Below are 26,870 nucleotides of genomic sequence, written 5' to 3'. Positions count from 1 at the left end.
TGAAATCCTTGAACCTGGACACCTGACCTTTCTAGTACAGGTAGAAGACCAAGGAAGCATCTTTGGATAGCACTACCTTAAGGGTCCTTGAAATAATAAACGGAATAGAGCTGGAAGGGACCTTGGAGGTCTTCTAGTCCAACCCCCTGCTTATGCAACAGACCCTGTACTATTTGAAACAAGTGCCTGTCCAGTCTCTTCTTAAAAGCTTCTTAAAAACCTGCAACTTCTGGTGGCAAGCCATTCCCCTGGTTAATTGTCCTCACTGATAGGAAGCTTCCCTTAATTCCGGGTTGCTTCTCAGGATTAGTGTCTATCCATCCTACCTACCATTATCCATCCATCCTTCCTCCCTTCCTTTCCTCCCTCCCTTCCTTCGAATTCAGCCTTGGAGGCAAACTCTGCCCATAGCCAGGAGTTCGACCCTGACCAGCTCAAGGTTGACTCAGCCTTCCATCCTTCCAAGGTTAGTAAAATGAGGATCCAGATTGTTGGGGGCAAGAGGCTGACTGCTGAGAGGGCTGTAAAGCACCGTGAAGCGGTATGTATAGATTAAGTCCGAGAGCTCTTGCTAAACGCTATTCAGGGCTGCTTCGTACTGCAGGTCTGAAAATGGGATTCCAGAGAAGTGTTGACTCACCTATGACCCGGCATGCCTCCCGCTGAATCACACATTAACTATCTTGGTGCCATTCCAAAACTGAGCCATAAACTTAGCTCGCCGCATTTCAAAATCCAGGACGCGATGATTCAACTCTTAACCGGTGCTACATTCCTCACCCTGGAGCTTGGCAACGTTTCTATTGTCATAAAATCTTGTCATGAAACTCATGACAGCTGCAAGCAGCCAAAGTGACATTCCGGGGAAAAGATGATGCTGCTTTCTAAGAAGCTTCCAGAACGAGGAGGAAGAGGAAGAGGAGGAAGAGGAGGAGGAAGAAGAAAGCTCAACTGACAGGTTGTCAGTTTGATCCTGCAGATCAAGAGAGAGAGAATACGCTGGAGGGGCCAAAAAGTTTAGCAAACCTCTCAGAATTCCTCAAGGAACGTGCCGATCCATCAGGATAGAGCTGGAAGGGACCTTGAAGGTCATCTAGTCCAAATTATGGGGTGTATAGGGGAGGGGGGGTGTCTCTCTCTCTCTCCCACTGGAATGTTTGCTTTGTTTTACCTGCGGCATGAAATAAATATATTTAACAGTCTTTCTGAATGAAGCGGGATCTGTTCCAAGAAGGAGCGTTTCTCTGCAGGCCTCGATTCGCCTTAAGCCCGAGACAAACAGAGCCTGCTTTGAAAGCAACTGGCCAAGTTTCCTGGAGGACTGGCAAAAACTTGGTTTATGGCATCCGACTCACAAGGAGGTCTTTCTGGGGAAAACGAAAATGAAAGCTAGGCTCTGCCGGGAAAGGAATGTCACCCCACAGTCCATTTTATCACTCTTTTGGACTTTTGCTGCTTGGTATTGTTTTGGTATTTGTCTGAAACGATCTAATTTCTCCTGCTTGGGCAGCGGGCTGGACTAGAAGGCCTCCAAGGTACCTTCCAGCTCTATTCTTTTACTTCTACTTCACCACACTATAAAAAAGATGTTGAGACTCTAGAAAAAGTGCAGAGAAGAGCAACCAGGAGGATGAGGAGACTGGAGGCTAAAACATACGAAGAACGGTTGCAAGAATTGGGGCCTGGCTAGTCTAGGGAAGAGAAGGACCAGGGGAGACAGGAGAGCAGCCTTCCAAAATTTGAGGGAGTGGGGTTGGACTAGATGATCTACAAGGTCCCTTCCAACTCTGATTATCTGTTATCTATTACTTCTACTTCTACTCTTCTATTTCTGTTCTATTCACTTTTGGGAGAAATGCAAGTCATCCAGAATCACTATACAGGTAGTCCTCAACTTACAACAGTCCATTTAGTGGCCAAAGTTACAATGGCCCTGAAAAAAGTGACTTAGGACCGTTTTTCACAACTGACGACCATTGCAGCCCCCCTGTGATCACTTGGTCAAAATTCAGCCCCATGGCCGCTGACTCGTCTTTATGACGGTCGCAGTGTCCCTGGGGGGGGGGGTGTCACGCGATCCCCTTTTTGCGGCCTTCTGACGAGCAACGTCCAGGGGGAAGCCAGACTCGCTTAATGACCGTGTCACTAACTTAATAGCTGTGGAGATTCGCCTAACCACGGTGGCACGCAAAGTCATAAAATGGGGCACAATTCGCTTAACAAGCGGTCTCGCTTAGCCACATAAATGCTGGGTTCAATGACGGGTCATAAACCGAGGACTGCCTGTGCAGTAGAAGGAGCTCCTGATGGCATGAAATAAGATGAAATTAAGTACGACCCTGAGTCAAAGCGGCAAAAGAAAAAGCAGAAAGTCGAAAGGATTGGCAGGAGAAAACTCTTAATGCAGAGGTCTCCAAACTTGGCAACTTTAATACTTGTGGACTTCAACTCCCAGGATCCCTCAACCAGCAAAGCTTACTCTCTTGTAATCCCTTCCTCTGCAATCTCTCCTCTTTGGGGGAATAAAAGAAAAAGGAACAGACACGGCTGGCGGAGGAATTCTGGGAGTTGAAAGTCCACCAGTCTTAAAGGTGCCAAGTTTGGAGATTTCTGCTCTAATGCAAGCTCAGCTCAACCGACTTTCCATTTCAGTCACGGCGTCAAAAACAAGTTTTTCTTTGCATTTTTTTTTCCCCTTATTAACACAGAAGCAGAAAAGCGAAACGGATTCAGGGACTCTGCAGGAAGACTTACAACAATTCATTTAGTGACCGTTCGGCGTTACAACGGGACTGAAAAAAAAGCGACATATCGTTTTTCCCGCTTTGTACGCTCGTGCGGTTTACATCCGGAGGCTTGACCACTGACTCGCATTTCTGACCGGAGGCGGGGGGAGGGGGTCACGTGATCCCCTTTTGCGAACTTCTGACAAGCACAGTCAATGGGGAAGAAGCCAGATTCACTCAGCGACCGTGTTGCTAATTTTACAACCGCAGTGATTCACTTTAAACAAACTATGGCCAAAAAAAAAAAAGTCGGGAAAAAATAGGACAAAACTCACTGAACAAATTTCTCACTTAACAACACAAATGTTGGGCACAGCTGGGGTCGTAGCTTGAGAACTACCTGTTATCCCTCATTCCAAAGAGGGTCTTTTTTAAAAAAAAGAAAAAGAAAAAATCCAGAACAGATCGAACATAAAACTCTCCCAGTTTCCTATTTTTGACCGTGGTTAATTCCAGGGAAGTCCATACAGTTAGAAACAGTGGCTACCAACCTGCCTTCCACAGAGGACCTGTATATTGCACAGTCGAGACTGTCAAATTTCTAGGCTCCATCATATCACAAGACCTAAAATGGACACCTAACATCAAAAACGTCATCAAAAATGCCCAACAAAGAATGTTCTTTCTGCGCCAACTCAGGAAGCTCAAACTGCCCAAGGAGCTGCTGATACAGACAGGGGGGTTGGACTAGATGACCTACAAGGTCCCTTCCAACTCTGTTAATCTGAATCTGTAAGTTCTACAGAAGAATGATTGAGTCTGTCATCTGCACCTCTATCACTCTCTGGTTTGGTTCTGCAACCCAACAGGACAGACACAAGACTCCAGAGGGCAATGAGGACTGCAGAGAAAACAATTACTACCCACCTGCCTTCCATGGAGGACCTGTATATCCTCATGAGTCAAAAAGAGGGCTGTGAAAATATCTACAGACCCTTCACATCCCGGACATAAACTGTTTCAACTCCTTCCCTCAAATCGACGCTATAGAGCCCTGCACACCAGAACAACTAGACACAAGGGGAGTTTTTTCCGCAACACCATCACTCTGCTAAACAAATAATTCCCTCAACACTCTCCAACTATTTACAAAGTCTGCACTACTATTACTATTAACCTTCTCATCACTCCTTATCACCCATCCCCTCCCACTTGTGACTGTGTGACTGTAACTTTGTCGCTTGTATCCTTACGATTTATATGGACTGTTTCCTAGTATGGTTTGCTTTGCTTATTGTACCCTGTGACTATCATTAAGCGTTGTCCTTGATGATTCTTGACTCATGACAAATTTATCTTTTCTTTTATGGACACTGAGAGCATTTGCACCAAAGACAAATTCCTTGTGTGTCCAATCACCCTTGGCCAATAAAGGAATTCTAATCAACATGCCTCTGTTTGTGGCTCACCTGTCATTCGGAGGCAACCTGTCAACTCCTAAAACATTCCTAGGCCTGTTTTAAGTAGTGGCCATAAAAATTTTTAAAAAAGGGGGGGGTGGAGGAAGGACATCTGGAAGAGCGGTGGAGCGGTTTGGAAGCGGAAGTCCATTCCAACTCTTCTCTTAAAAAGATTGTAACTCAACTACCAGAGCTTTTGCCTGGGAATATATTTAATTGGAGAACGTGATGGATGACAGCCAGCCTGTGAGTGTGCCCAGTTGGAGAATATGATTTATGACACACCCAGGAGAGAGGGGGGAAACAGGGTCACAGAGGACTGTGAATGGCGTATGCCAGAATTGGCTTCATACAGGGCAGCGCCAGTATATGTCGCCTCTAATAAATCCTTTGAAGTTTCTTAGAAGTTTGGCTCGAGAATCATGATTTAATTAAAAGCGGTTGCTGGAATCCTGATGCAACCTGGAGGATGCACATAGCTATGATTCACAGTTGCTGATGTGCCACAATTTTTAAAATGTTGGTTTTGGAAAACTATCATCAGCGTTAAAGCACCCGTCAACCCTTCCCAAAGGGCTTTTATTGAACAGAAGTTAGTTGTGTATAAGGAGGGTTTCCTCCTCGCTTGGCCTGTTAAATCTGGTCAGGCCTCGTTTTGAAAATAATAATAATAATTTATTTTTCATATTTCTGAACAGACCATCTCCTTCAAAGAGGGATATATGACTTACAACCACACACCAAGGACACTTCCTTTCAATCCTCAGCTACAAATATTCTCATTTGTTAGTTACAGCCATTCGTTGAGTGGCCGCCTGAAGTTTCAACGGCACCGAAAGGCCCTTTTTCACACTTACGACGGTTTATGGAAGTGTCCCTGGGGTCACGCATTTGTAACCTTCCCCTCTGGTTTCCAACAAGCCAAGTGAAAGTGAGGGGAGCGAGGTTCGCTTCACAATTGCACGATTCACTTAACAACTGTGGCAATAAAAACATTGTAAAGTGGGTCAAAAGTCAGCTGCCTCACTTATCAACGGAGATTTTGGGCTCAATTGTGGTCGTATGTAAGGACTACCAATAATAGATGATAAGGTAGGTTATGGTATAATATAATACTAATGTACCAACCTAGAACTAAGGAGAAATTTCGTGACAATGAGAACAATTAACCAGAGGAACTGCTTGCCACCAGAAGTTGTGGCTGCTCCATCAGTGGAGGTTTTTAAGAAGAGATTGGACAGCCATTTGTCTGAAATGATGTAGGATCTTTTGCCTGAGCAGGGGTTGGACTAGAAGACCTCAAAGGTCCCTTTCAGCTGTATGCCGATTGATCAGTAATGTTCCTTGAAGGATTCTGAGAAGTTTGCTAAACTTTTTGGCCCCTCTAGCATCCTAGACTCCCATCTTCTCTCTCTTGATCTGCGGGATGTGTCTTGGCTGGACTAGAAGATCTCCAGGGTCCCTTCCAGCCATACGACAGAATGATGGAACGATTCTATTCTCTCACAAACAAACAAAACATAATCACTAACTCTACATATACAGTGTTTCTACACTCTTAAACAAATCCATCAATGATTTCTTTTCAAATTATAGACTGGAGAACCGCTCGAGCGGGTTGATATAAGGATGCCTGCTTTGAACCGAGGGTTGGACTAGAAGACCTCCAAGGTGCCTTCCAACTCTGTTATTAATGTGTAACACATTGTAATTGGAAGACTACTTGTAAGACAGAGTTAAATTCGCATTCATAACCGGGTAGTCCTCCTGCATGTTTAATCTGTTGCCATGCCTGCCTTGCCAACACCCCATGAAAGAAAACTATAATTCTTACAGTGGAAGGTAGTTTCATTTTTGGCACAGTGACTGCTCAGAGCTGCACGGATAGTCCTCAACTTACGACAGTAATTGGGACTGAAACGTGCACCATTCAGTGATGTGGTTGTTAAGTGAGTCACGTGCGATCATTAAGTCACAATGGTCATAAGCATGAAACACATCTTTAAGTCCCTTTTGTCGGTCGTAAGCAGGAAACACAGCCCTAAGTATCCTTTGCCAGTTGTAAGTGTGAAACACAGCCCTAACTCCCTTTCATCAGTCATAAGCGTGAAACATACCCCTTAAGTCCCTTTTGTCGTCGTAAGCATGAAACATGGCCCTAACTCCCTTTCATCAGTCGTCAGCGTGAAACACACCCCTTTTGTCGGTCATCAGCACGAAACACACCCCTTAAGGCTCTTTCGTCAGTCGTAAGTGTGAAACGCATCCCTTTCATTGGTGATAAGCACGAAACACACCCCCTTAACTCCCTTTCATCAGTCCTAAGCGCAAAACACACCCCTTAAGTCCCTTTTGTTGGTCATAAGCGTGTAACATGGCCCTCTCTTCCATTAGTTGTAAGCATGAAACACACCCCTTAAGGCCCTTTCTTTTGTCGGTCGTAAGTGTGAAACACATCCCTTTCATTGGTGGTAAGCGCAAAACACATCCCTTAAGTCCCTTTGGTTGGTCATAAGCGTGTAACACGGCCTTAACTCCCTTCCATTAGTCGTAAGCATGAAACACACCCCCTAAGGCCCTTTCTTTTGTCGGTCGTAAGTGTGAAACACATCCCTTTCATTGGTGGTGAGCGTGAAACACACCCCTTAAGTCCCCTTCGTCGGTCGTAAGCCTGAAACAAGTCCCTAAGTCCCCTAGGTCAGTGCCCGTTGTCACTTCGGACGGTCACTAAACGAACGGTTGTAAGTCGAGGACTGCCTGTATTCTATCCTCAAGACACCCCCCCATGACTGCAAACCCCTCTCTCATGCCAGCCCCCCAATGACCCCCCCTTCTCTTAGCCCCCTCTTCGTCCCAGCCCCTCCCCCACTCCGCGACCCCGCCCCACGGCTCCCCCCCCCCCCCAACCGCGCAACGTCCCACCTGCGCTCCTCCTGCTCTCTGACCTCCATCCCCGGAGGGAGGGGAGGCGTCTCTCAGGGACCCCCGGTCTCTCCGCCCGCCCGAGAGACACCCAGTCCGAAGCCGCCGCCCGCTGCCATGGCAGGGCCCTGAGCGGGAAGCCTCTTGCCCGGCACCGCCTCCCGTTCCTCGCCCCGCCGCTCCGTCACCGCCACGAACTACAACTCCCGGCGTGCCCCGGGCAGCTTCCGGCCTCCGCGCCCCGCCTCCTTTAGCCGCCTCCGCCAATGGAGCGCCTTGCTCGCGTTCGTAGGGACTTCAACTCCCGACAGGCTTTACCGGCTCTTCCGGCCTGGTGGGGGGGCGTTGTTGTTTTTTTTGCCCTTGGCTGATGCGTGTTATATTATAGGAGGTCTGGGACGCGCGTCTAGGTGTGTGTGTGTGAATGACGGGAACGGGCTTCCGCCCAGGTTTTTAACTAGGAAAGATAACTTGCACTTACAAAATATCTGCAAAGCTAAGGTTTTATTGATGTATCTAGCATGTGGCATCTACGGACTGACGTACAACACTAACAGAAGAAAGTTGAGGGGCAGAAATAAGAATCATATAGGATTGCCATTAGAATAGAGTAGAGTAGAGTAGAATAGAATAGAATAGAATAAGGAATAGAATAGATATTGGATGAAGAATAGAATAGAGTAGAATAGAATAGAATAGAATAGAATAGATATTGGATGAAGAACATAATAGAATAGAATAAATATTGGATGAAGAATGGAATGGAATAGAATAGAATAGAATAGAATAGAATAGAATAGAATAGAATAGAATAGAATAGAATAGAATAGAATAGAATTCTTTATTGGCCAAGTGTGATTGGAAACACAAGGAATTTGTCTTTGGTGCAAATGCTCAGTGTCCATAAAAGAAAAGAGACATTTGTCAAGAATCATCAGGTACAACACTTAATGATAGTCAGAGGGTACAATAAGCAATCAAATCATACTAGGAAACAGTCCATATAAATTGTAAGGATACAAGCGACAAAGTTACAGTTATAAAGTCACAAGTTGAAGGGAGATGGGTGATAAGGAGTGATGAGAAGATTAATAGTAATAGTAGTGCAGACTTTGTAAATAGTTGGACAATATTGAGGGAATTATTTTTTTAGCAGAGTTGGGGAAAAAACTCCCTTTCTATCTAGTTGTTCTGGTGCGCAGTGCTCTATAGCATCAATCTGATGGTAGGAGTTGACACAGTTTATGTCGGGGATGTGAGGGGTCTGTAGATATTTTCACAGCCCTCTTTTTGACTTGTGCAGTATACAGGTCCTTGATAGAAGGCAGGTTGGTAGCCATTGTTTTCTCTGCAGTCCTAATTACTCTCTGGAGTCTGTGTCTGTCCTGTTGGGTTGCAGAATCATTATTACCCATTAATGTAATTTCGTGGAATAAATAGGAAACTAGGAGGAGGAGTGTTATGTGTGTTTGTCGCCTTGAGTTACAGGTAGTCCTCGACTTAATGACCATAGTGGAGCCCAGAATTGCTGTTGCTAAGCGAGACTATTGTTAAGTGAGTTTTGCCTCATTTTGCGACCTTTCTTGTCACTGTTGTTAAGTGAATCACTGCAGTTGTGAACTTAGTAACGTGGTTGTTAAGTGAATCTGCCTTCCCCGTTGGCTTTGCTTGCCAGAAGGTCGCAAAAGGGGAAATCAGGTGATCTCAGGACACCGTCATAAATATGAGTCAATTGCCAAGCATCTGACTTTGCTTCGCGTGATCGTGAAGATGGCTGCAACGGTCGTAAGTGTGAAAAACGGTCCTAAGTCACTTTTTTCAGCCATGTAACTTTGAACGGTCACTAAGTGAAACGGTTGTAAGTCGAGGATAGCCTGCACTTATGAAGAAATAAAGGCGGGGTATAAAAATGTTAGGATTATGGTTGCAAAATTCTGCAAACTGATAGTACAGATAACATTTCCCAATAGTTAGGAGAGTTGGAGATAAATATTGCTTTCGGGGTGGAATTCTAAATGTTGTTTTAGTTTCAGTTATTTGTACTTTTGTGTTTTGATTGGAGGTGCTTTTGAGTACTGGAAAATGGCCAGCTGTACCTTGAAAGTAACAAGGAAATAAAGCATGTTTTTATGCTACTTCGGTCTCAGATCCAGCCAGCTAGGGCTGACTGAGTTATCTAAGGTTAAAAAGGAACTTTGCACTTACCCCCTTGGGAATAATTCAAGTAAACTCCTTATTAAATCCAAATAGAAGTGAGGACATATTCAATTAAGTTTTACTGTCTTAATCTTTTACGATACTGTATTTATTATCTTGTGAGACACCCTGAGTCGTGTGACTACAAGGCTTATTTTATTTGTTATTTATGTGTTAAATTTACAGGCTGCCTGTCTCGCTTGTGGGGCTACTCTAGGGCGTCTTGCAACTGTTGGAAGGAAAAAAAACACCTGGTTCAGTTCCAAGCTGGGAGAAAGACGCTGGAAAGAACATGGAGGCTGATTGGAAAGAAGGTTTAATGTTGAATAGCATGCAGTTCTGGGGCAGCTGAACAAACAGTTGAATGAGTGGGTGGATCTTTACAGGTTTCTGTGACTTTGAAGTTTCAACTGTTCTGGGGATGTTGTGTGATGAAGGGGCTTGTGTTCTGATAGGTTATTGGACAATTCCAATTGCGGCTTAATGGCTTTCCTCCTGGGTTGGATCTTGGGTGACAGGCTGCTTGTGCTAATCCCATCATTCTGCCTTTGTCAGTTTTGCTGCCAGGAGTTTTGAAATATCTTGCCTTGAACAGATTTCCGCCTGCAGTGTTTGCTTTGCTTATGAATAGAGCTATCTAGACACGCCTTCCTCTTTCAAAAAGCTCTTTATCTCCTTAAGTGCCGGCGTCTGCTGTGGGCTATTAACAAAGACTCGGGGGCTCCTTTCTGTCTTTAAGAGCATGTTTCTCCATTTCTCCTTTGGGAAGATATCAGATAATCAGAGTTGGACCTTGTAGGTCATCTAGTCCAACCCCCCGCCCAAGCGGGAGACCCTACACCATTTCTGACAGATGGAAGTCCAGTCTCTTCTTGAAAGTCTCAAGTGATGAAGCTCCCACAACTTCTGAAGGCAACTTCTGTTCCATTGGTTGATTGTTCTCCCTGTCAGAAAGTTTCTCCTTATTTCCAGGTTGAATCTCTCCTTGTTCAGTCTCCATTATTCCTTGTCTGGCCTACAGGCACTTCAGAAAATTGTTTGACCCCCCTTCCTCCTCTCTGGGGCAGCCCCTCAAATATTAGAAGATGCTCTCCTGTCTCCCCTGGTCCTTCTCTTCCCTAGACTAGCCAGGCCCAGTTCCTGCAACCGTCCGTCGTATGTTTCAGCCTCCAGTCCCCTCATCATCCTGGTTGCTCTTCTCTGCACTTTTTCCAGAGTCTCAACATCTTTTTTATAGTGTGGTGACCAAAACTGGATGCAGGACTCTAGGTGTGGTCTTACTAAGGCTATATAAGGAAAATATAATATTCTACCTTTTTTAATGTTTTAAGTTCATTCTACAGTGGTGGGGAGAAGCTTCCCACACAACAATAAAAAGGAAGAAATTAAAAAGAATGTAATATGAAACAGAAGGAGAATAATAGCACGGTAAACTAAAACACTGAGAAAGAAAATGAGAAGAGATCAATACGAGATGGGTGGCCCGGAAATTTCATAATAAATGAGGGATTTTTATTCTGCTCACAGGCCCCAGTGTGTCTCTCACACACAGATGTGTACGTAAGAATAACTCTCTACCCACACCTTCGCAGTCTGAAAATAGCACACAAGGAAGAACTTATAAGAATGAAAGAGGAAGAACAGGAACTGCTGCTAAAAATTTAATAGTAGCTTTTTGAAAAGTGAAGAATAAGCTATTCAAAGAAAAGAGAAACTGGCTTTCAGTGCAAATGGTAAACTAGTTCTTTCTATTTCTCTTCTGATCTCCAGAAATAGGTCAAGTCCAGTCCTTTGGGCCTTTCACTCAGCATTAAGCATTTCGTTACAGCTGGTCCTTGTGTTACGACAACTGAACCCCAAATTTTAACTGCTAAAAGCAGAACAGTTGTTGAGTTTTCGCCCCATTTTCCGATCCTCCTTGCCACAATTATTAACTGAATCACTTCAGTTAGCAATGTTGTCCCCAAAAACGGGGCTCTTACTTGGTGTCATAGCCGATAAGTCACTGGACACAACGTGTGGTAAAAAATTATACTTTTATTTTGCTACCAAGATATAAGGACCAAGGCTCCAGTTTACAATTTTATACCAAGCCTTATAGTCAAGGGGTGGTCGCATTCAATCCTTTTGCCCTTCCCCTAATAATATATGCATAACCGATAATATTGATTGGTTATTTGGATTTCAGCCCCCTAAAACCTTTACACTTGTTCTGCTAAATAGCTAAACATTGCGCCGCCTGTTTTTCCACCCCGGGTCACGGGTATCTTGCAAAGTGTCCTAGTTTTATATGCCAGTGTGATATGTAGAAATTACATATTATGAGTTCCAACCTGTGGAAATGAAGAAGAGAAGGGAAGCCATATTTATCCAATATTTGAACTATGCCATGATTATTGGACGGTTATATAATTATATCTAATAAACATGTATTGTTTTGTAACGCATTATGTTCTAAAGTAAATGTGAGGCTTTTGGGTAGAATATGGGCCTGTACTTTTTGGCATAAGGATATGTGTAGGACAGTGGTAGTCAACCTGGTCCCTGCCGCCCACTAGTGGGCATTCCAGCTTACATGGTGGGCGGTAGAGGTTTTGTCCCCTACTTTATAAATCACCATTACTGTGGAACCGGTGGGCGGTTAGAGAAAATTTTACTGCTAACAGAGATACAAAAGTGGGTGGTAGGTATAAAAAGGTTGACTACCCCTGGTATAGGAGATACTACGTTATCCTCACCCAAAAGGAACTGGTTAATGATCTATTGTATTACAGATGGTCATAACAGGACCATAACAGGAAGAAGAAGCCATGAGAACGAGGGTAGTCTCCAAGGGCAAGGAAACAGGTGTTACACTACAATAATTATGGGTGTTGCGTAGGGAGATACGTAGCTTGGATCGATTGGGAACCCAGGAAAGGGGCAGAGACTGTATATTTGAACCTGTATATAAACCCCAGCCATGAGCAGAATTCCCTTTAGCAAAAGCTTAATAAAGCTGTTCTATATTGTTCACGTGTCTCCAGTTGTTTTGTGATTACTATCACAGCCAGCTATGTGGGGTTTTTTTGGGGGGGGGCGGTTCTTATAAGCGAGCTATTCTTGTTGCTAATATACTGGCTAGTGATTTTCTAACAGGTGAGGTGCTAACTTCTGACTCTCTACGCACGTGCAACTCCACCCGCGTCCTATTGCAGAGCAGCTCGAGGCAGCACACCACCTCCTCCTTTGCAGAAAGAGAAGACAGGACGGAGCAAAGCTGCTGAATTGTCTGTTTTAAGGCAAAAAGATGCTTTTTTAAAAAATCAGAATTCATATTCCTCACTCACGTGTCCTTTCCATCCACACCTGGGCCCTACCTCCACCTATGACCCTTCCTCTGATCCTCAGAGGGGTAGGCTCAGAGGTGGTATTCAGCCGGTTCTGACCAGTTCTGGAGAACCGGTAGCAGAAATTTTGAGTCATTCGGAGAACCGGCAAATCCCGCCTCTGACTGGCCCCACTCCCTCCTATTCTCTGCCTCCCATTGAGTCCCAGCTGATCGGCTGAATCTTCTTTGGTTGCCCTGCAGAGGAGAACGGAGCTGAAAAGCAGGTTAGTGGAGTGGGGAGGGAATGGGGATTTTGCAGTTACTTTCCCTGCCATGCCCACCAAGCCACTCCCACCAAGCCACGCCCTCAGTAGTAAAAAAAAATTGAATCCCGCCACTGGGTGGGCTGCTGGGGGATTGCAGGGTTTTGGGAGAGCCCCTAACTAAAATTCTGTGCAGTTCAGAAAACCCCCAAATCCAGGGGTGGGATTCTACCTGGTCAGACTGGTTCTATAGAACAGGTTGTTATGATTCTGTGCAGTTCGGAGAACCAGCAAATCGCGCCACTGGCTATCCCCACCCCGCCCACTTACTCCTTACCTGGCATGCGCGCCATGAAACTTGCCTGCATTGTGCCTTCACCTAATTTTGGGTAAGACGCTATTTTTCCTCCCCCCACCCAACTATCAGTTCTTTTGCTGTGCCGGGAGATTTAGATTAGCTAGAAAGCAGGAAATGGTTGGATTTCTTGCTTTCTAGCTAACCTAAAAGCAGAACTGAGCCTTCCTTAGGACTGAAGTGTCTATTTTTCAGTGCAGACTCGGGTAGCAGATTGCAGAAAGGTAGATCTCTGAGTGAATCTGTGATTTTAGCGAGCAACTCAATCTGCCTGCCCGCTTTGCCTGATTTTGAGTAAAAGTTGCTCTTTTTTTAAATAAAAAATTCAATATTTATATACATGGTGTGTTGGGAGTTAATTTTGTGAGTTTGCTTGCTAGCAAATTTTATGAGTTTGCAAGCAAATTTTATGTGACAGACTCAGGTAGCAGATTGCAGAATGCTAGATCTCTGAGTGAATCTGTGATTCTGTGAGCAACTCAATCTGCCTGCCTGCTTTGCCTGATTTTGCATAAAAGTTGCTCTTTTTTATTTTTTTAAAAAATCAATATTTACATATTTACATACAAGCCATGCCCATCCAGTCATGTGACCAAGACACGCCTAGTCAGCAAGCCACGCCCACCCAGTCACATGACCGCCAAGCCACACCCACAAATTAGGCCACGCCCACAGAACTGGTTGCTAAGAAATTTGAATCCCTATCCTGCCCAAATCCCACTTCTGTCTGGCCCTGCCCACTCTGCCCCTCTCCTCACAGGAGTCCCCATGCGACCCATTTTTGATGCAGGTACGTTTTTGGCTTCCAGAGGGCCTCTGGAGTCCGGGGAAGTTGTTTTCACCCTCCTGGAGGCTCGAGGAAAGTCTCCGGAGCCTGGGGAGGACAAAAACGCCCCCCACCAGCCATAGTATAGGCCACACCCAACATGGCCACGCCCACCCAGCAACCGGGCAGAGAAACGCTTGCTGAAATTTTTGAAGGCCACCCCTGGTCCTCATCTGTACATACGTTCCACCATCTGATCCTCCAGTAACATGGACGTTAAGTGAATCTGACTTGGTTTGTCAGCAGGTCGGAAAAGGGGATCGCGTGATACACACACACACACGGGGACACTGCGACGGTCATAAATACAAGCCAATTGCCAAGTGTCTGAATATTGATCAGGTGAACAACAGTTGTTAAGTGTGAAAAACAGTTATAAGTCACTTTTCCTTCATTTGCCTTCACTCAAAAGTCACCTTTTTTCAGGGCCGTTGTAACTTCAGTCACTAAAGAACGGTTGTAAGTCAAGGAGTAGTCCTCGACAAATAGGCTGAAAAACAGCTTCTATCCCAGGGCAGTAACTCTACTGAATTCTACTGCAGAATGCAATATTAATGCAATATCAGGGGTTTTCAACTCAATTGTCTAGAATGAGAAGGATGTGTGCTTGTGTTTATTTTCATAGTCATAATGTACATTGAAGATGACTTTCATTGTACGAGGTGCAATGACAGAGTAAACTAAACTAAACCTAACCCTGTTAGTCGAGCTTTTGTCGCTATTTGTAATAATTCAAGGCTCTCAGGATGCCAGAATGACTCAGGGAAGCTTTCACAAAATGATTATGGTTCCGTTATTATGGATATCCCACTGTCTATTTTTTTTTTTTATTTAGTTCTGCTTCTGTGGAAAGGGAACTTCATGAGGACAGTGGTGACACCCAAGCAGGAAAAGCCCAAAGGGAACATCAGGCCAGCCATAAAACAAACTTGCATAGGAAAAGAGATTTAATAAAAGGTATTGAAAGAAGCCCCCTAGAGAAAAGCCAAGTAATTAAGAAAGCTAGGGAAACAAGAAAAAGGAATCCCTTACAAACAACAGGTCATGCCAAATCAGCAAAACAAATAGACACAAAATATATTGCAAAGGAGACAGACAGGAGATTGCCACAAAACAAATATAAGAAAACATTAACACGGAGTTTACCCTCTGGCGGAAATGAAGACAACCCCTGACAGGATTTAAAACATTAAGAAATACAAACACAAGCACACACACACAAAAGGAGAAAAGGTATAAAAATCAGGGGTTTATTATATAAAGATGGCTAGCCCCAGAAACGCAGACTTCTTGCTATCTCTTGCCTTCCTGAAAAATAAAAAGAACCAGCGTCCAAGCAGTTGTCTGTGTCCTTGCACCAGAGCCCTCCCAGCAGGAAAATCGAGCCCTCAGAAGAAAGGCATTTTCCAGCCTTTCAACACTTCTATAGTTTTTAATTTTTTAATAATTATGCGTTATGGGTTTTTTTTGGTAACAATTGTTTTATACTTTTATTTTTTGAATTTATATGCTGCCCATCTTATTATCTAGCACTTATTATCAAGCTCTCTGGACAGTTTTATCTATTATTAGGTTATTATAAGCCACCCAGACTTACTTTCCATGAGATGGGTGGCCATATATATTTTTGACTAATAAATAAATACACAATATTATACCTCGATCAATTGCCCAACCTAATGTAAAAGGCAACTGGTTTATCAGGGAAACCACACACACACACAAATTATAACCTACCTCTGTGTCACCTATTAAAAGAGAATTAACAAGCCACCTAGCCAGCAGGCCTTCATTGTGAAAACTGCAACAGTTGAATAAACCATGATTCAGTTCACATAGGTTAAATGAGTTGTCTATGCCTGTTTTTAATTGTTTTATTTATTATTTTAGAATTTTGCACAGCCAGCCAACTCACACAGTGATCCCAGGCGGTATATACAACACTAAAAGTTTTTCTCAACTTTAAGATGGATGAACCTCTTAAGTAAGATAGTAGGGCATTCTGGGAATTGAACAAAATGGATTTTCAAAGAAACCCTGGTTTCAATAAAGGAGAATATTTTGTAGCTCAGGGTCCTTCTGAGCTTTTTAGTTACTTATTTTTATTTTATTTATTTATTTTTGTCAATTGCTTACAAGATAATAGGTATAAGTAAAAACATAGTTATGAATACAAGGATACATATGAGAAAAATAAAAAATAAAAATAAAAGAAACAATAGGACAGGCACGTTGGTGTGCTTATGCACGCTTGGTTAACCAAACTAGGTAACATCGTGGTGCTGCTGATTTAAACCCTGGTTTAAACTCAGTCAAAATAAACCATGCTGAGCTACGGTATATATATCAGCCAGGTCCTGGCTGCGTTGAGTCCTCCCCGCCTGCAGGGGGCAGGGGGCTCCCTTCCACATGCTTTTTCGCCGCTTAGCGTCGCAATCCCTGCTCATGCGGAGAAGCCAGACCAACGAAGCTCGTCTCCGCCACCCGCCCCGCTTCGGCCGCTACGCGCACGCGCCGAAGCGGTTGGCTTGCTCTGGTTCAGCCGTGACCCGAATGCGCAGGCGCCAGCCTCGACTGACGCATGCGCCGAAGGTTTAAAGGGACCCCCGCCCCCTCTCCGTCGGCTGCTGCTTTGGTTCGCGTCTGGGATGGCGACGAGAACAGCAGCGGCGGCGGCGGCGGCGACGGCGACGGCGGCCATGAGCGGATTCGGCGCTGGGGCGTCCTCGCTCCAAAGAGGCGGCGGCAGCAGCAGCAGCAGCAGCAGCGGCGGTGGAGAAACGCTGGAAAAAATCGACATGTCTCTGGGTGAGACACGACGCGGCGGGCGAGTGGGCATAACGGCGAGGGGGAGGGAGTTGCTCGGACCGAACCATGGAGGCACCAGTGGAGGGGGTGGCTCGGACCGAACCATGGAAATGCTGGCTGAGGGTGCTCGGGCCGATCCATGGAGACACCGGCGGGGGTGTGCTGGGACTGAACCATGGAGAGACACCAGTAGGCTTGGGGTGGGGTGGGGGTGGGGGCTACGCGGACCGAACCATGGGGACGCTGAAGGGGGATGCCCGAGCCGAACCATGGGGACGCTGGCGAGGGGGTTGTTCGGGCCGAACCATGGGGACGCTAGCTGGGGGTGCGGAGGGGCTTCCGGGCCAGAGGTGGGCGTGGCCCGAAAGAGGCGGGGGAGACGGGGGTCTCTGCCCTCGAGGGGGAAGTTTCCTTTTGGGTCCAGCCTTGTCACTTCCTGGTATTGTCTGGCTCGAGGTCAGCTGACTCTGCAATCTGGGATTGCCTGGTGGTCTCCTTTCCAGGGATTAACCTTAGTAGAGCATCACTGTGTGTGTGTGTGTGTGTGTGTGTGCATGTATGTATATCTGCATAATATATGTGTGTGCATATATATTCATGTATTTATATAAGTGTGTGGTGTGTATGTATATATGTGTATATATATATATATGTATATGCACGTACATATGTGTGTGTTGCATACACACATGAACCTGTGTATAGTACAATATATGAGATAAAGTATTAAATTAAGGTAGAACCATAATAAGATTGCCATAATATGGTGCCATAGAGTCTGATTCTCCCCTTAAACTTACATTTGTGTCTGTGTGTATAATGTGTTTTGTTAGTGTTTGCATATTGGTGATTGCATGAGGTCTGTAGAGAGATTCCATATATGCTAAATAAAATAAAAATAATTAACCTTCGTTTTGGGAGAGCAGCCAGAGTTTGCTTGCTACTCCCTGCCCTTAGGTTTCGGTTTTGGATGCTGTGCCTTAGGATGGAAAAGGCCCAGCTGTGGTTTGGGGGAATAAAATTTACCAACCTCTATTTGAGTCTCGTTGCTGCTGAAAGATATGGTTTAGCCATGGTCTGTAGGTTGTTTGTGCATGGCTGAAAACAGGCTAGGCTGACTTTGGTACTTGAGCCTTGTTTTTTTTTTTTCCTGTATGGGGATATCCTACATTTGGGCTTGCACAAATTTAGAATTAGAATTCTTTATTGGCCAAGTGTGATTAGACAGACACACAAGGAATTTGTCTCCTGTGCATGAGCTCTCAGTGTACATACAACAATAGTGATAGATTAGTAGGCCTCTGTTCACACTGAATGTTAAGCTGGGATAGATAAGGGCTTAAAAGTGTGGCATTTCCCCCCCAATGTGTGTATTGTAGATGGTGGTTGGGTTTTCCATAGCAAATTAAATCAAAAATTGCCCCACCTGTATTTTAGTCCAAATTAACAGGTGGGTTTACATGGATTGAAAAAGATTTGGAGAATGAAATAACAGAATGGCTAAAGGAAAAAACGGTTGTAAAAAAAGCAAAATAGTAGCAAATAAAGCCCAAATGCCTTGGTGGTGGTGGAAAATAAGTTTATTTTAGAAATGTTTCAGGAAGCTTTCTAGGCAGGACAAACAATTAAAAAGTGAAATATTGATTGAAGGCAAGATTTTTTTTTTCAGTAAGAATGTAGAGGGAAAAAACCTGAAGGGAGATGAGCAATTAGGAATTATGAATTATGAAATATAAATAAACCTGGCAGTTCTCTTCAGGATTAGGGTTAGGAGCTGTCCCATTTATTCGATTTATATTATTATCTTTATTTATCTTTCCTCCAGGAAGATGACTGCATACATAGTAGTAATACCTTCTCCCTTTTTTCACACAACCAGAACCTTCTGAAGTAGGTTGGACTGCGAGAGTGACAAGCAAGGGAGTTTTGGGGCCTGGTTGTAGAGGACCACGGAGATGGTTACAGCAACTAGCGGAATCTGGATTAAGCCCTGGAAAGAAGGAAGGTGTTAGAAAGACAGGGAAGGTTGCCCTGCCTTGATTCTCTTTGGCAGAAGGAGGAGAGAAGTTAGAATGCCCACCATTTTTCAAGATTCTATCACAAGAGATAGATCAGGGTTGGGTGATTATGGCCCCTTTAGGATGTGTAAATTTCAATTCCCAGAATTCCTGAGCCAGCCATGATTTCCTGTTACCGTCTCATATTGGTATCTTATGATTATATCGCTTTGTTGTTTGTATGTATGCAGAGAGCTTATGCACGAGACAAATTCTTTGTGTCCAATCACACCTGGCCAATAATGAATTCTGTCCTGTCCTATCCTCCTCCTATCATTCCTATCCTATCCTACTCATTCTAATTCAATTTCTAATTCTAATTTATTCTATGGTAATCCTCTCCCCTATATCCTATGCTGATTTCTATTTCAATATTTCTTATTTCCTAACCTGGCCTGACCCTGAGAGGGAGCTGGACTTTCCTATTCCTATTTGAATGCCTTGAGCATAACACCCCTAATTTTCTTGGGATGATCTCGGAACTGTCAGTTCAGTCCAGAATCTCGCGTAAAATTGGTCCTTGGTGCTAAAGTAAATCTGACACCCGGTTGTGATTCAGCTCCAAGGGTTTGCATTGCCTTACACACCTTTTAAAGTTGTCCATGGAAAACAAATATAACCGTTATTTTGACTATGCAACAATATGTTCCCATTTCCAAATCCCTGCTAACAATCTGGAGCCAATTTTGACTTCAGTACCTGCACAGGGTTGGTTCTTCAGGACGGCGTTAAATTCTTAATGCAATTTTATTTACTTTTACTGTTTTTTTAAATCCTGCCTTTATTGCTTTACAAGTAAGTCAAGGCACAGAACATATCAAATATATCTTCCTTCTCTTTTTCCTACAACAACCCTGTGATGAGGTGGGGTGAGCTGAGAAGGAATGACTGGCCCAAACCCAAAGCTTTCATGCCAAAGGCAGAACTAGAACTCGCCGTCTCCTGGGGGTTGTTCCAATGTCACACAGCCGGCTTTCATGCCAAAGGCAGAACTAGAACTCATCGTCTCCTGGTGGTTGTTCCAAAGTCACACAGCCGGCTTTCATGCCAAAGGCAGAACTAGAACTCACCGTCTCCTGGTGGTTGTTCCAATGTCACACAGCCGGCTTTCATGCCAAAGGCAGAACTAGAACTCACCGTCTCCTGGTGGTTGTTCCAATGTCACACAGCCGGCTTTCATGCCAAAGGCAGAACTAGAACTCACCGTCTCCTGGTGGTTGTTCCAATGTCACACAGCCGGCTTTCATGCCAAAGGCAGAACTAGACCTCACCGTCTCCTGGTAGTTGTTCCAATGTCACACAGCCGGCTTTCATGCCAAAGGCAGAACTAGAACTCACCGTCTCCTGGTGGTTGTTCCAATGTCACACAGCCGGCTTTCATGCCAAAGTCAGAACTAGACCTCACCGTCTCCTGGTGGTGGTTCCAATGTCACACAGCCGGCTTTCATGCCAAAGTCAGAACTAGAACTCGCCGTCTCCTGGTGGTTGTTCCAATGTCACACAGCCGGCTTTCATGCCAAAGTCAGAACTAGAACTCACCGTCTCCTGGTGGTTGTTCCAATGTCACACCGCCAGCTTTCATGCCAAAGGCAGGACTAGAACTCACCGTCCCCTGGTGGTTGTTCCAATGTCACACAGCCGGCTTTCATGCCAAAGGCAGAACTAGAACTCACCGTCTCCTGGTGGCTGTTCCAAAGTCACACAGCCGGCTTTCATGCCAAAGGCAGGACTAGAACTCACCGTCTCCTGGTGGTTGTTCCAATGTCACACAGCCGGCTTTCATGCCAAAGGCAGGACTAGAACTCACCGTCCCCTGGTGGTTGTTCCAAAGTCACACAGCCGGCTTTCATGCCAAAGGCAGAACTAGAACTCACCGTCTCCTGGTGGCTGTTCCAAAGTCACACAGCCGGCTTTCATGCCAAAGGCAGGACTAGAACTCACCGTCTCCTGGTGGTTGTTCCAATGTCACACAGCCGGCTTTCATGCCAAAGGCAGGACTAGAACTCACCGTCTCCTGGTGGCTGTTCCAATGTCACACAGCCGGCTTTCATGCCAAAGGCAGGACTAGAACTCACCGCCTCCTGGTGGTTGTTCCAATGTCACACAGCCGGCTTTCATGCCAAAGGCAGAACTAGACCTCACCGTCTCCTGGTGGTTGTTCCAATGTCACACAGCCGGCTTTCATGCCAAAGGCAGAACTAGAACTCACCGTCTCCTGGTGGTTGTTCCAATGTCACACAGCCGGCTTTCATGCCAAAGTCAGAACTAGACCTCACCGTCTCCTGGTGGTGGTTCCAATGTCACACAGCCGGCTTTCATGCCAAAGGCAGAACTAGAACTCGCCGTCTCCTGGTGGTTGTGCCAAAGTCACACAGCCGGCTTTCATGCCAAAGGCAGGACTAGAACTCGCCGTCTCCTGGTGGTTGTTCCAATGTCACACAGCCGGCTTTCATGCCAAAGGCAGAACTAGAACTCACCGTCCCCTGGTGGTTGTTCCAATGTCACACAGCCGGCTTTCATGCCAAAGGCAGAACTAGAACTCACCGTCTCCTGGTGGCTGTTCCAAAGTCACACAGCCGGCTTTCATGCCAAAGGCAGAACTAGAACTCACCGTCTCCTGGTGGTTGTTCCAATGTCACACAGCCGGCTTTCATGCCAAAGGCAGAACTAGAACTCACCGTCTCCTGGTGGTTGTTCCAATGTCACACTGCCGGCTTTCATGCCAAAGGCAGAACTAGAACTCACCGTCTCCTGGTGGTTGTTCCAATGTCACACTGCCGGCTTTCATGCCAAAGGCAGAACTAGAACTCACCGTCTCCTGGGGGTTGTTCCAATGTCACACAGCCGGCTTTCATGCCAAAGGCAGAACTAGAACTCACCGTCTCCTGGTGGTTGTTCCAATGTCACACAGCCGGCTTTCATGCCAAAGTCAGAACTAGACCTCACCGTCTCCTAGTGGTGGTTCCAATGTCACACAGCCGGCTTTCATGCCAAAGGCAGAACTAGAACTCGCCGTCTCCTGGTGGTTGTTCCAAAGTCACACAGCCGGCTTTCATGCCAAAGGCAGGACTAGAACTCGCCGTCTCCTGGTGGTTGTTCCAATGTCACACAGCCGGCTTTCATGCCAAAGGCAGAACTAGAACTCACCGTCCCCTGGTGGTTGTTCCAAAGTCACACAGCCGGCTTTCATGCCAAAGGCAGAACTAGAACTCACCGTCTCCTGGTGGCTGTTCCAAAGTCACACAGCCGGCTTTCATGCCAAAGGCAGAACTAGAACTCACCGTCTCCTGTTGGTTGTTCCAATGTCACACAGCCGGCTTTCATGCCAAAGGCAGGACTAGAACTCACCGTCTCCTGGTGGTTGTTCCAATGTCACACTGCCGACTTTCATGCCAAAGGCAGAACTAGAACTCACCGTCTCCTGGTGGTTGTTCCAATGTCACACTGCCGGCTTTCATGCCAAAGGCAGAACTAGAACTCACCGTCTCCTGGTGGTTGTTCCAATGTCACACAGCCGGCTTTCATGCCAAAGGCAGAACTAGAACTCACCGTCTCCTGGGGGTTGTTCCAATGTCACACAGCCGGCTTTCATGCCAAAGGCAGAACTAGAACTCACCGTCTCCTAGTGGTTGTTCCAAAGTCACACAGCCGGCTTTCATGCCAAAGGCAGAACTAGAACTCACCGTCTCCTGGTGGCTGTTCCAAAGTCACACAGCCGGCTTTCATGCCAAAGGCCGGACTTTCTGCCTTAATAAATACTAGACCAAACTACTCTTTGCAGTCCACAAAACACTTTTATTATCAATTGCTTTTATTTCTAAGCCGTTCTGTCAGACCTGTCGCCACTTAAACCTCTACATAGAAACCATCCTTGGCTCCATTTGTTGAAAAGGGTATAGTTTATTTGAGACCAAGTCTATTGCGCCAGAAGTGATTGTCCTACTTTTCCCTTCCTTTGGGTTCAGGCAAGATGTTTTCCTAACGGTCAGTCCAAGCGCAGGTTGGTACGCAGCCCCCTCCTTCTCCCAGCTGGGTGACCTTGAGGCAGCCTCTGGAGGAGATAACGGTAACTTTCGTTTCCTCCAGTATTCCCTCCCCTTCATCCCGCCGCTATCCATAGCTCATGGCGCTCTCTTAACCCCATAGTTGCAAAGCACTAGCCCCCGTCAGGTGGCAGCTGGCATCCGCTTGCTAAGCGACGCCGTTGTTACATGAATTATGCCCCGTTTTATTACCTTTTCCGCCCCGTTTGCTAAGTGAATCATGTGGCCATTAAGCGAATCTCTCCGTTCCCCCACCCCTCCCCGGGCGATGCAACTGTCATAATACACGCCAATTAACCAAGCGCCCAAGTTTTTGATCACGTCATCGTGGGGATATGCTGCAATGGTTATAAGTGTGAGAGTTCCAGTCCCACCTTAGAAATGAAAGCTGGTTTGCATGATTTTGGGTCAATCGCCAGGAGACCAGGAGTTCTAGTCCCTCCTCGAATACCAGGCTAGAAGTTGGGTGATGCTGAGTTCCATCACCCAGGAGACGGTGAATTCTAATCCCGCCTTAGGCATGAAAGCCGGCTGGGTGACTTTGGGCCAATCACCAGGAGACGGGGAGTTCTAGTCCCTCCTTAGGCATGAAAGCCAGCTGCGTGACTTTGGGCCAATCACCAGGAGTCCGTGAGTTCTAGTCCCGCCTTAGGCATGAAAGCCAGCTGGGTGACTTTGGGCCAATCACCAGGAGTTGGTGAGTTCTAGTTCCTCCTTAGGCATGAAAGCCAGCTGGGTGACTTTGGGCCAATCACCAGGAGACGGTGAGTTCTAATCCCGCCTTAGGCGTGAAAGCCAACTGGGTGATTTTGGGCCAATCACCAGGAGTCGGTGAGTTCTAGTCCCGCCTTAGGCATGAAAACAGGCTGGGTGACTATGGGCCAATCACCAGGAGACAGCGAGTTCTAGTCCCGCCTTAGGCATGAAAGCCTGCTGGGTGACTGTGCAACCGACATAAATACCTCCCGCTTGGATTTTGTTCATTTAATGTTGGGGAATGCTGCTCCCTCTGGGGACGCTGCGATGGTCATAAATGTGAGTCAGGTCTCAAGTATCAGAATGTAAATCACATGGCCACGGGAATGGTGCAACAGTCATAAGTGTGAAACGGTCATAAGTTGCCTCTGGTCTGATTTGATCTAGGGCGGGGGTGTCAAACTCAATTTCATTGAGGGCTGCATCAGTGTTGTGTTTGACCTCAGAGTCGGGTGGGTGGGCGTGGCCGGGGTGGGTGTGGCCAGGTTGACATCACTCATTGAGGCTCCATTTTTGGCCACAATGGCTTCCTGGAGCCCACGGAGCTCGGGGAGGCCGTGAACAGAGCCCAGGTGACCGAAAACTGAGGCCAGGCGGGCTTCACGCAGCCTCCCCGAACTCCCATTTTCACTGGCAGAGGCACCACGGGCCGGTCTGCTGTTTCCGGGATGGCTCCACGGGCCTTGAGTTTGACACCCCTGGTGTGATGACCCGAGGTGGGATACAAAAGCAACAAAGTCACAAAAATAGGTGAAGTCCCTTTAATTCCTTCAACTTGGCCTCCAAGGTTCACTTATCATTGACTGGAGAAAAAACTCCTCCACAAACGTTGCGAGAAGGAAGAAATGCCGTTCAAACTCAAAATACATATAAATTATCAATAGGAAAAAACAACACAAACCACACTGAAGCAATTAATGAGACAAGGCAGGATAAGGACTTGAGGACATCCACAGATATCGAAATACACACACACACACAGGGAAGGACGCCAGAACTCAGATAACCGACAGACTAGAATTATTTCACGCTTTGCTTCCAGCACTGGGCCATGCGCAGTTTGTCCTAAATAGTCCTCCCAGCTGCAGCCCATGAAGGGGATCAGGGCCCTTTCCTCCCCGTAGACCAGGCCATTCACATTTCTCCCTTATCCGCTCCTCCCTGTGTGCCCTAGGATGAAGAGGGGATGGGCCTGGGTCTTCCTCTGAATGCCTAGTCAGCCTGTGCCCTTTCCCAGTTTCCTCCACAACCTCCGGAGCCGCACTCCCACTCCCTGTCGGCTGTTCCTCTTCTCCCTCGGAGTCAAATTCTAGGGCGCATGACAGTATGATATGGAATTCTGGTATCATAGTATGCTAATAGTAATAGTAATAATATAGTGCAGTGATGGCTAACTTTTTTCTTGTCGTGTGCCAAAAGTGTGTGTACACATGCATATGTGCCTCCACCCATAATGCAGTGTGCGCACAACCCCCCCACCCTCTGCACACACACGCACAATCCCCTGTGCTACGCGCCTCCGCATGCACGCGCATCTCCTGCACATGCACGGCAGATAGCCAGTAATCAGCTAGCAGGCGGGGGGAGCGCATGCGCAGTGGTGCTGTTCCAGGTGACCTCTCACGTGCCAGCTGAAATGGTTCTGCGTGCCACTTTCAGCACGCATGACATAGGTTCGTCATCACGGGTATAGTGTATAGCCATGATGGCAAACTTATGACATGCGTGCCACAGGTTGGCACGCGGAACCATTTGTGCAGGCACGCAAGCCCCAGCCATACTTACCTGCACTGCACACGCGCGCGCCTCCCAGCTGATTTTCGGCCCGTTTGAGGGTGTTTTCGGCCTCCCTGAGGCCCGAGGAAAGCCTCTGCAGCCTCAGGAGGCTGAAAAATGGGCCTTCTGGAAATACCGAAAGTGCCCGTTTTCAGCCTCTGGAGCCTGGGGGAGGCCTTTTTCTCCCTCCCTGGGGCTCGAGGGAAGCCTCCGCAGACTTTGGAGGCCGAAAAATGGGTCCATTTCGGCACTTCCGGTATTTCCGGAAATAACCCGCACGAGATTTTCGTCACGGGAGCCCAAAAAAGGATAGCCACCACTGGTATAGTATAATGTCGAGGGGCCTTTTACCTTCTGTTGGAGGTTTTTCTGACTCCTGCAATTCTCTTGACCACGAATTAAATTAAATTCTTTTTTTGCCAGCCGGAGATTTAACATTTAAACGCAGAGGCCAAGAGCCAATTTAAGATGCTTTCACCCGAAAGAGGTTCCACTTGCAGGCGCCAAGATGGCGACTTCTCTCTCCTTAGCAGTTCGGAGCGTCCTGGGCTTCCTTTGACAAAAGCCATCGTCATGCACTCAGCATCCCAGCTTAGAAATCTTTTGGCGCCCTTGTTTCAACTTCCGATTTACAAAAAGAGACGCCGGAGGAAATTCAGACCAATTCATCTCCACCCGTCGTTTTGTGTGTGTTTTTTTTTTCTTCCTAAGGCTATTGGATCGCAGGCCAGGCTCAAGAGAGAGAACTGTTTGTTAGAGAATTAATAACATTTGAAAATGAACTGGGGAAAAAAACACCCCTGTCTCCAGGGAGAGATCACGGGGAGATTTCGTAAGCGAGTCCGATTTGAATTCGTCCCTTTGGGCAACGCAACCTCTCAACCAGAGGAGGAGGAGGAAGAAAAAAAGTCCTTTTGCAGATCCCATGTCTCATTTCAGCGAGTCTGTTGGGCTGAGCTGGGCTTCATGGCCCGTTTTTCCATCCTGATGTCCTGCTTTTGCCCTGTTTTTTTTTTTCATCAGTTTAATTCTGCAAGACTCGTGACTCCGGTTTCTCTTCAGTTGTGCACATTTGCGTGGAGTTCGTAGAATAGAATAGAGCTGGAAGAAGGCTTGAAAATGGTTTCTCAAACGGTGTTTAAAAGGGTTTCTCGCTTTTCCTCTAGAAATTCACATTTTGCACTTTATTATTATTATTATTATTATTATTATTATTATTATCATGACTTATTCTATCCCATGTTTATTATTTTCCAGGGTGGATAAAAATTGATGATTTTTTTTAAAGTTAAAAAAAAAAGGATTTTTAAAATTTTAAATTGTTTTTTTTTATATTTTTATCAAATTTATTTTAATAAAATACGTTTGGAGT

The 26,870-nt window shown here is 46.0% G+C and overlaps 2 protein-coding genes and 1 long non-coding RNA gene across 3 annotated transcripts in view; 2 read left to right on the top strand and 1 right to left on the bottom strand.

Annotated features, from left to right (window-relative positions):
• The window catches only part of RUBCN (rubicon autophagy regulator), a 73,531-nt gene extending 66,222 nt beyond the window's left edge, over window positions 1-7,309 (bottom strand). The window contains exon 1 of the mRNA XM_087933733.1: window positions 7,109-7,309. Within this exon, the coding sequence (XP_087789859.1) occupies window positions 7,109-7,137 (29 nt within the window). The 5' untranslated portion in view covers window positions 7,138-7,309. The remainder of the gene's footprint in view (window positions 1-7,108) is intronic.
• Window positions 1-26,870, top strand: part of LOC148125944 (uncharacterized) — a 55,920-nt gene that overhangs the window by 9,656 nt on the left and 19,394 nt on the right. The gene's annotated exons all lie outside the window — the stretch shown is intronic.
• FYTTD1 (forty-two-three domain containing 1) overlaps window positions 16,693-26,870 on the top strand; it is a 29,572-nt gene continuing 19,394 nt past the window's right edge. Inside the window, exon 1 of the mRNA XM_087933727.1 lies at window positions 16,693-16,866. Within this exon, the coding sequence (XP_087789853.1) occupies window positions 16,707-16,866 (160 nt within the window). The 5' untranslated portion in view covers window positions 16,693-16,706. The remainder of the gene's footprint in view (window positions 16,867-26,870) is intronic.

The sequence above is a fragment of the Pseudonaja textilis genome, chromosome 4 (genome assembly GCF_049901715.1).
Source record: "Pseudonaja textilis isolate UNSWEBS1 chromosome 4, rPseTex1.2, whole genome shotgun sequence".
Classification (NCBI taxonomy): domain Eukaryota; kingdom Metazoa; phylum Chordata; class Lepidosauria; order Squamata; family Elapidae; genus Pseudonaja; species Pseudonaja textilis.
Note: the sequence above shows the minus strand (reverse complement) of the source record. Positions and strands in the feature narration are given on the sequence as shown.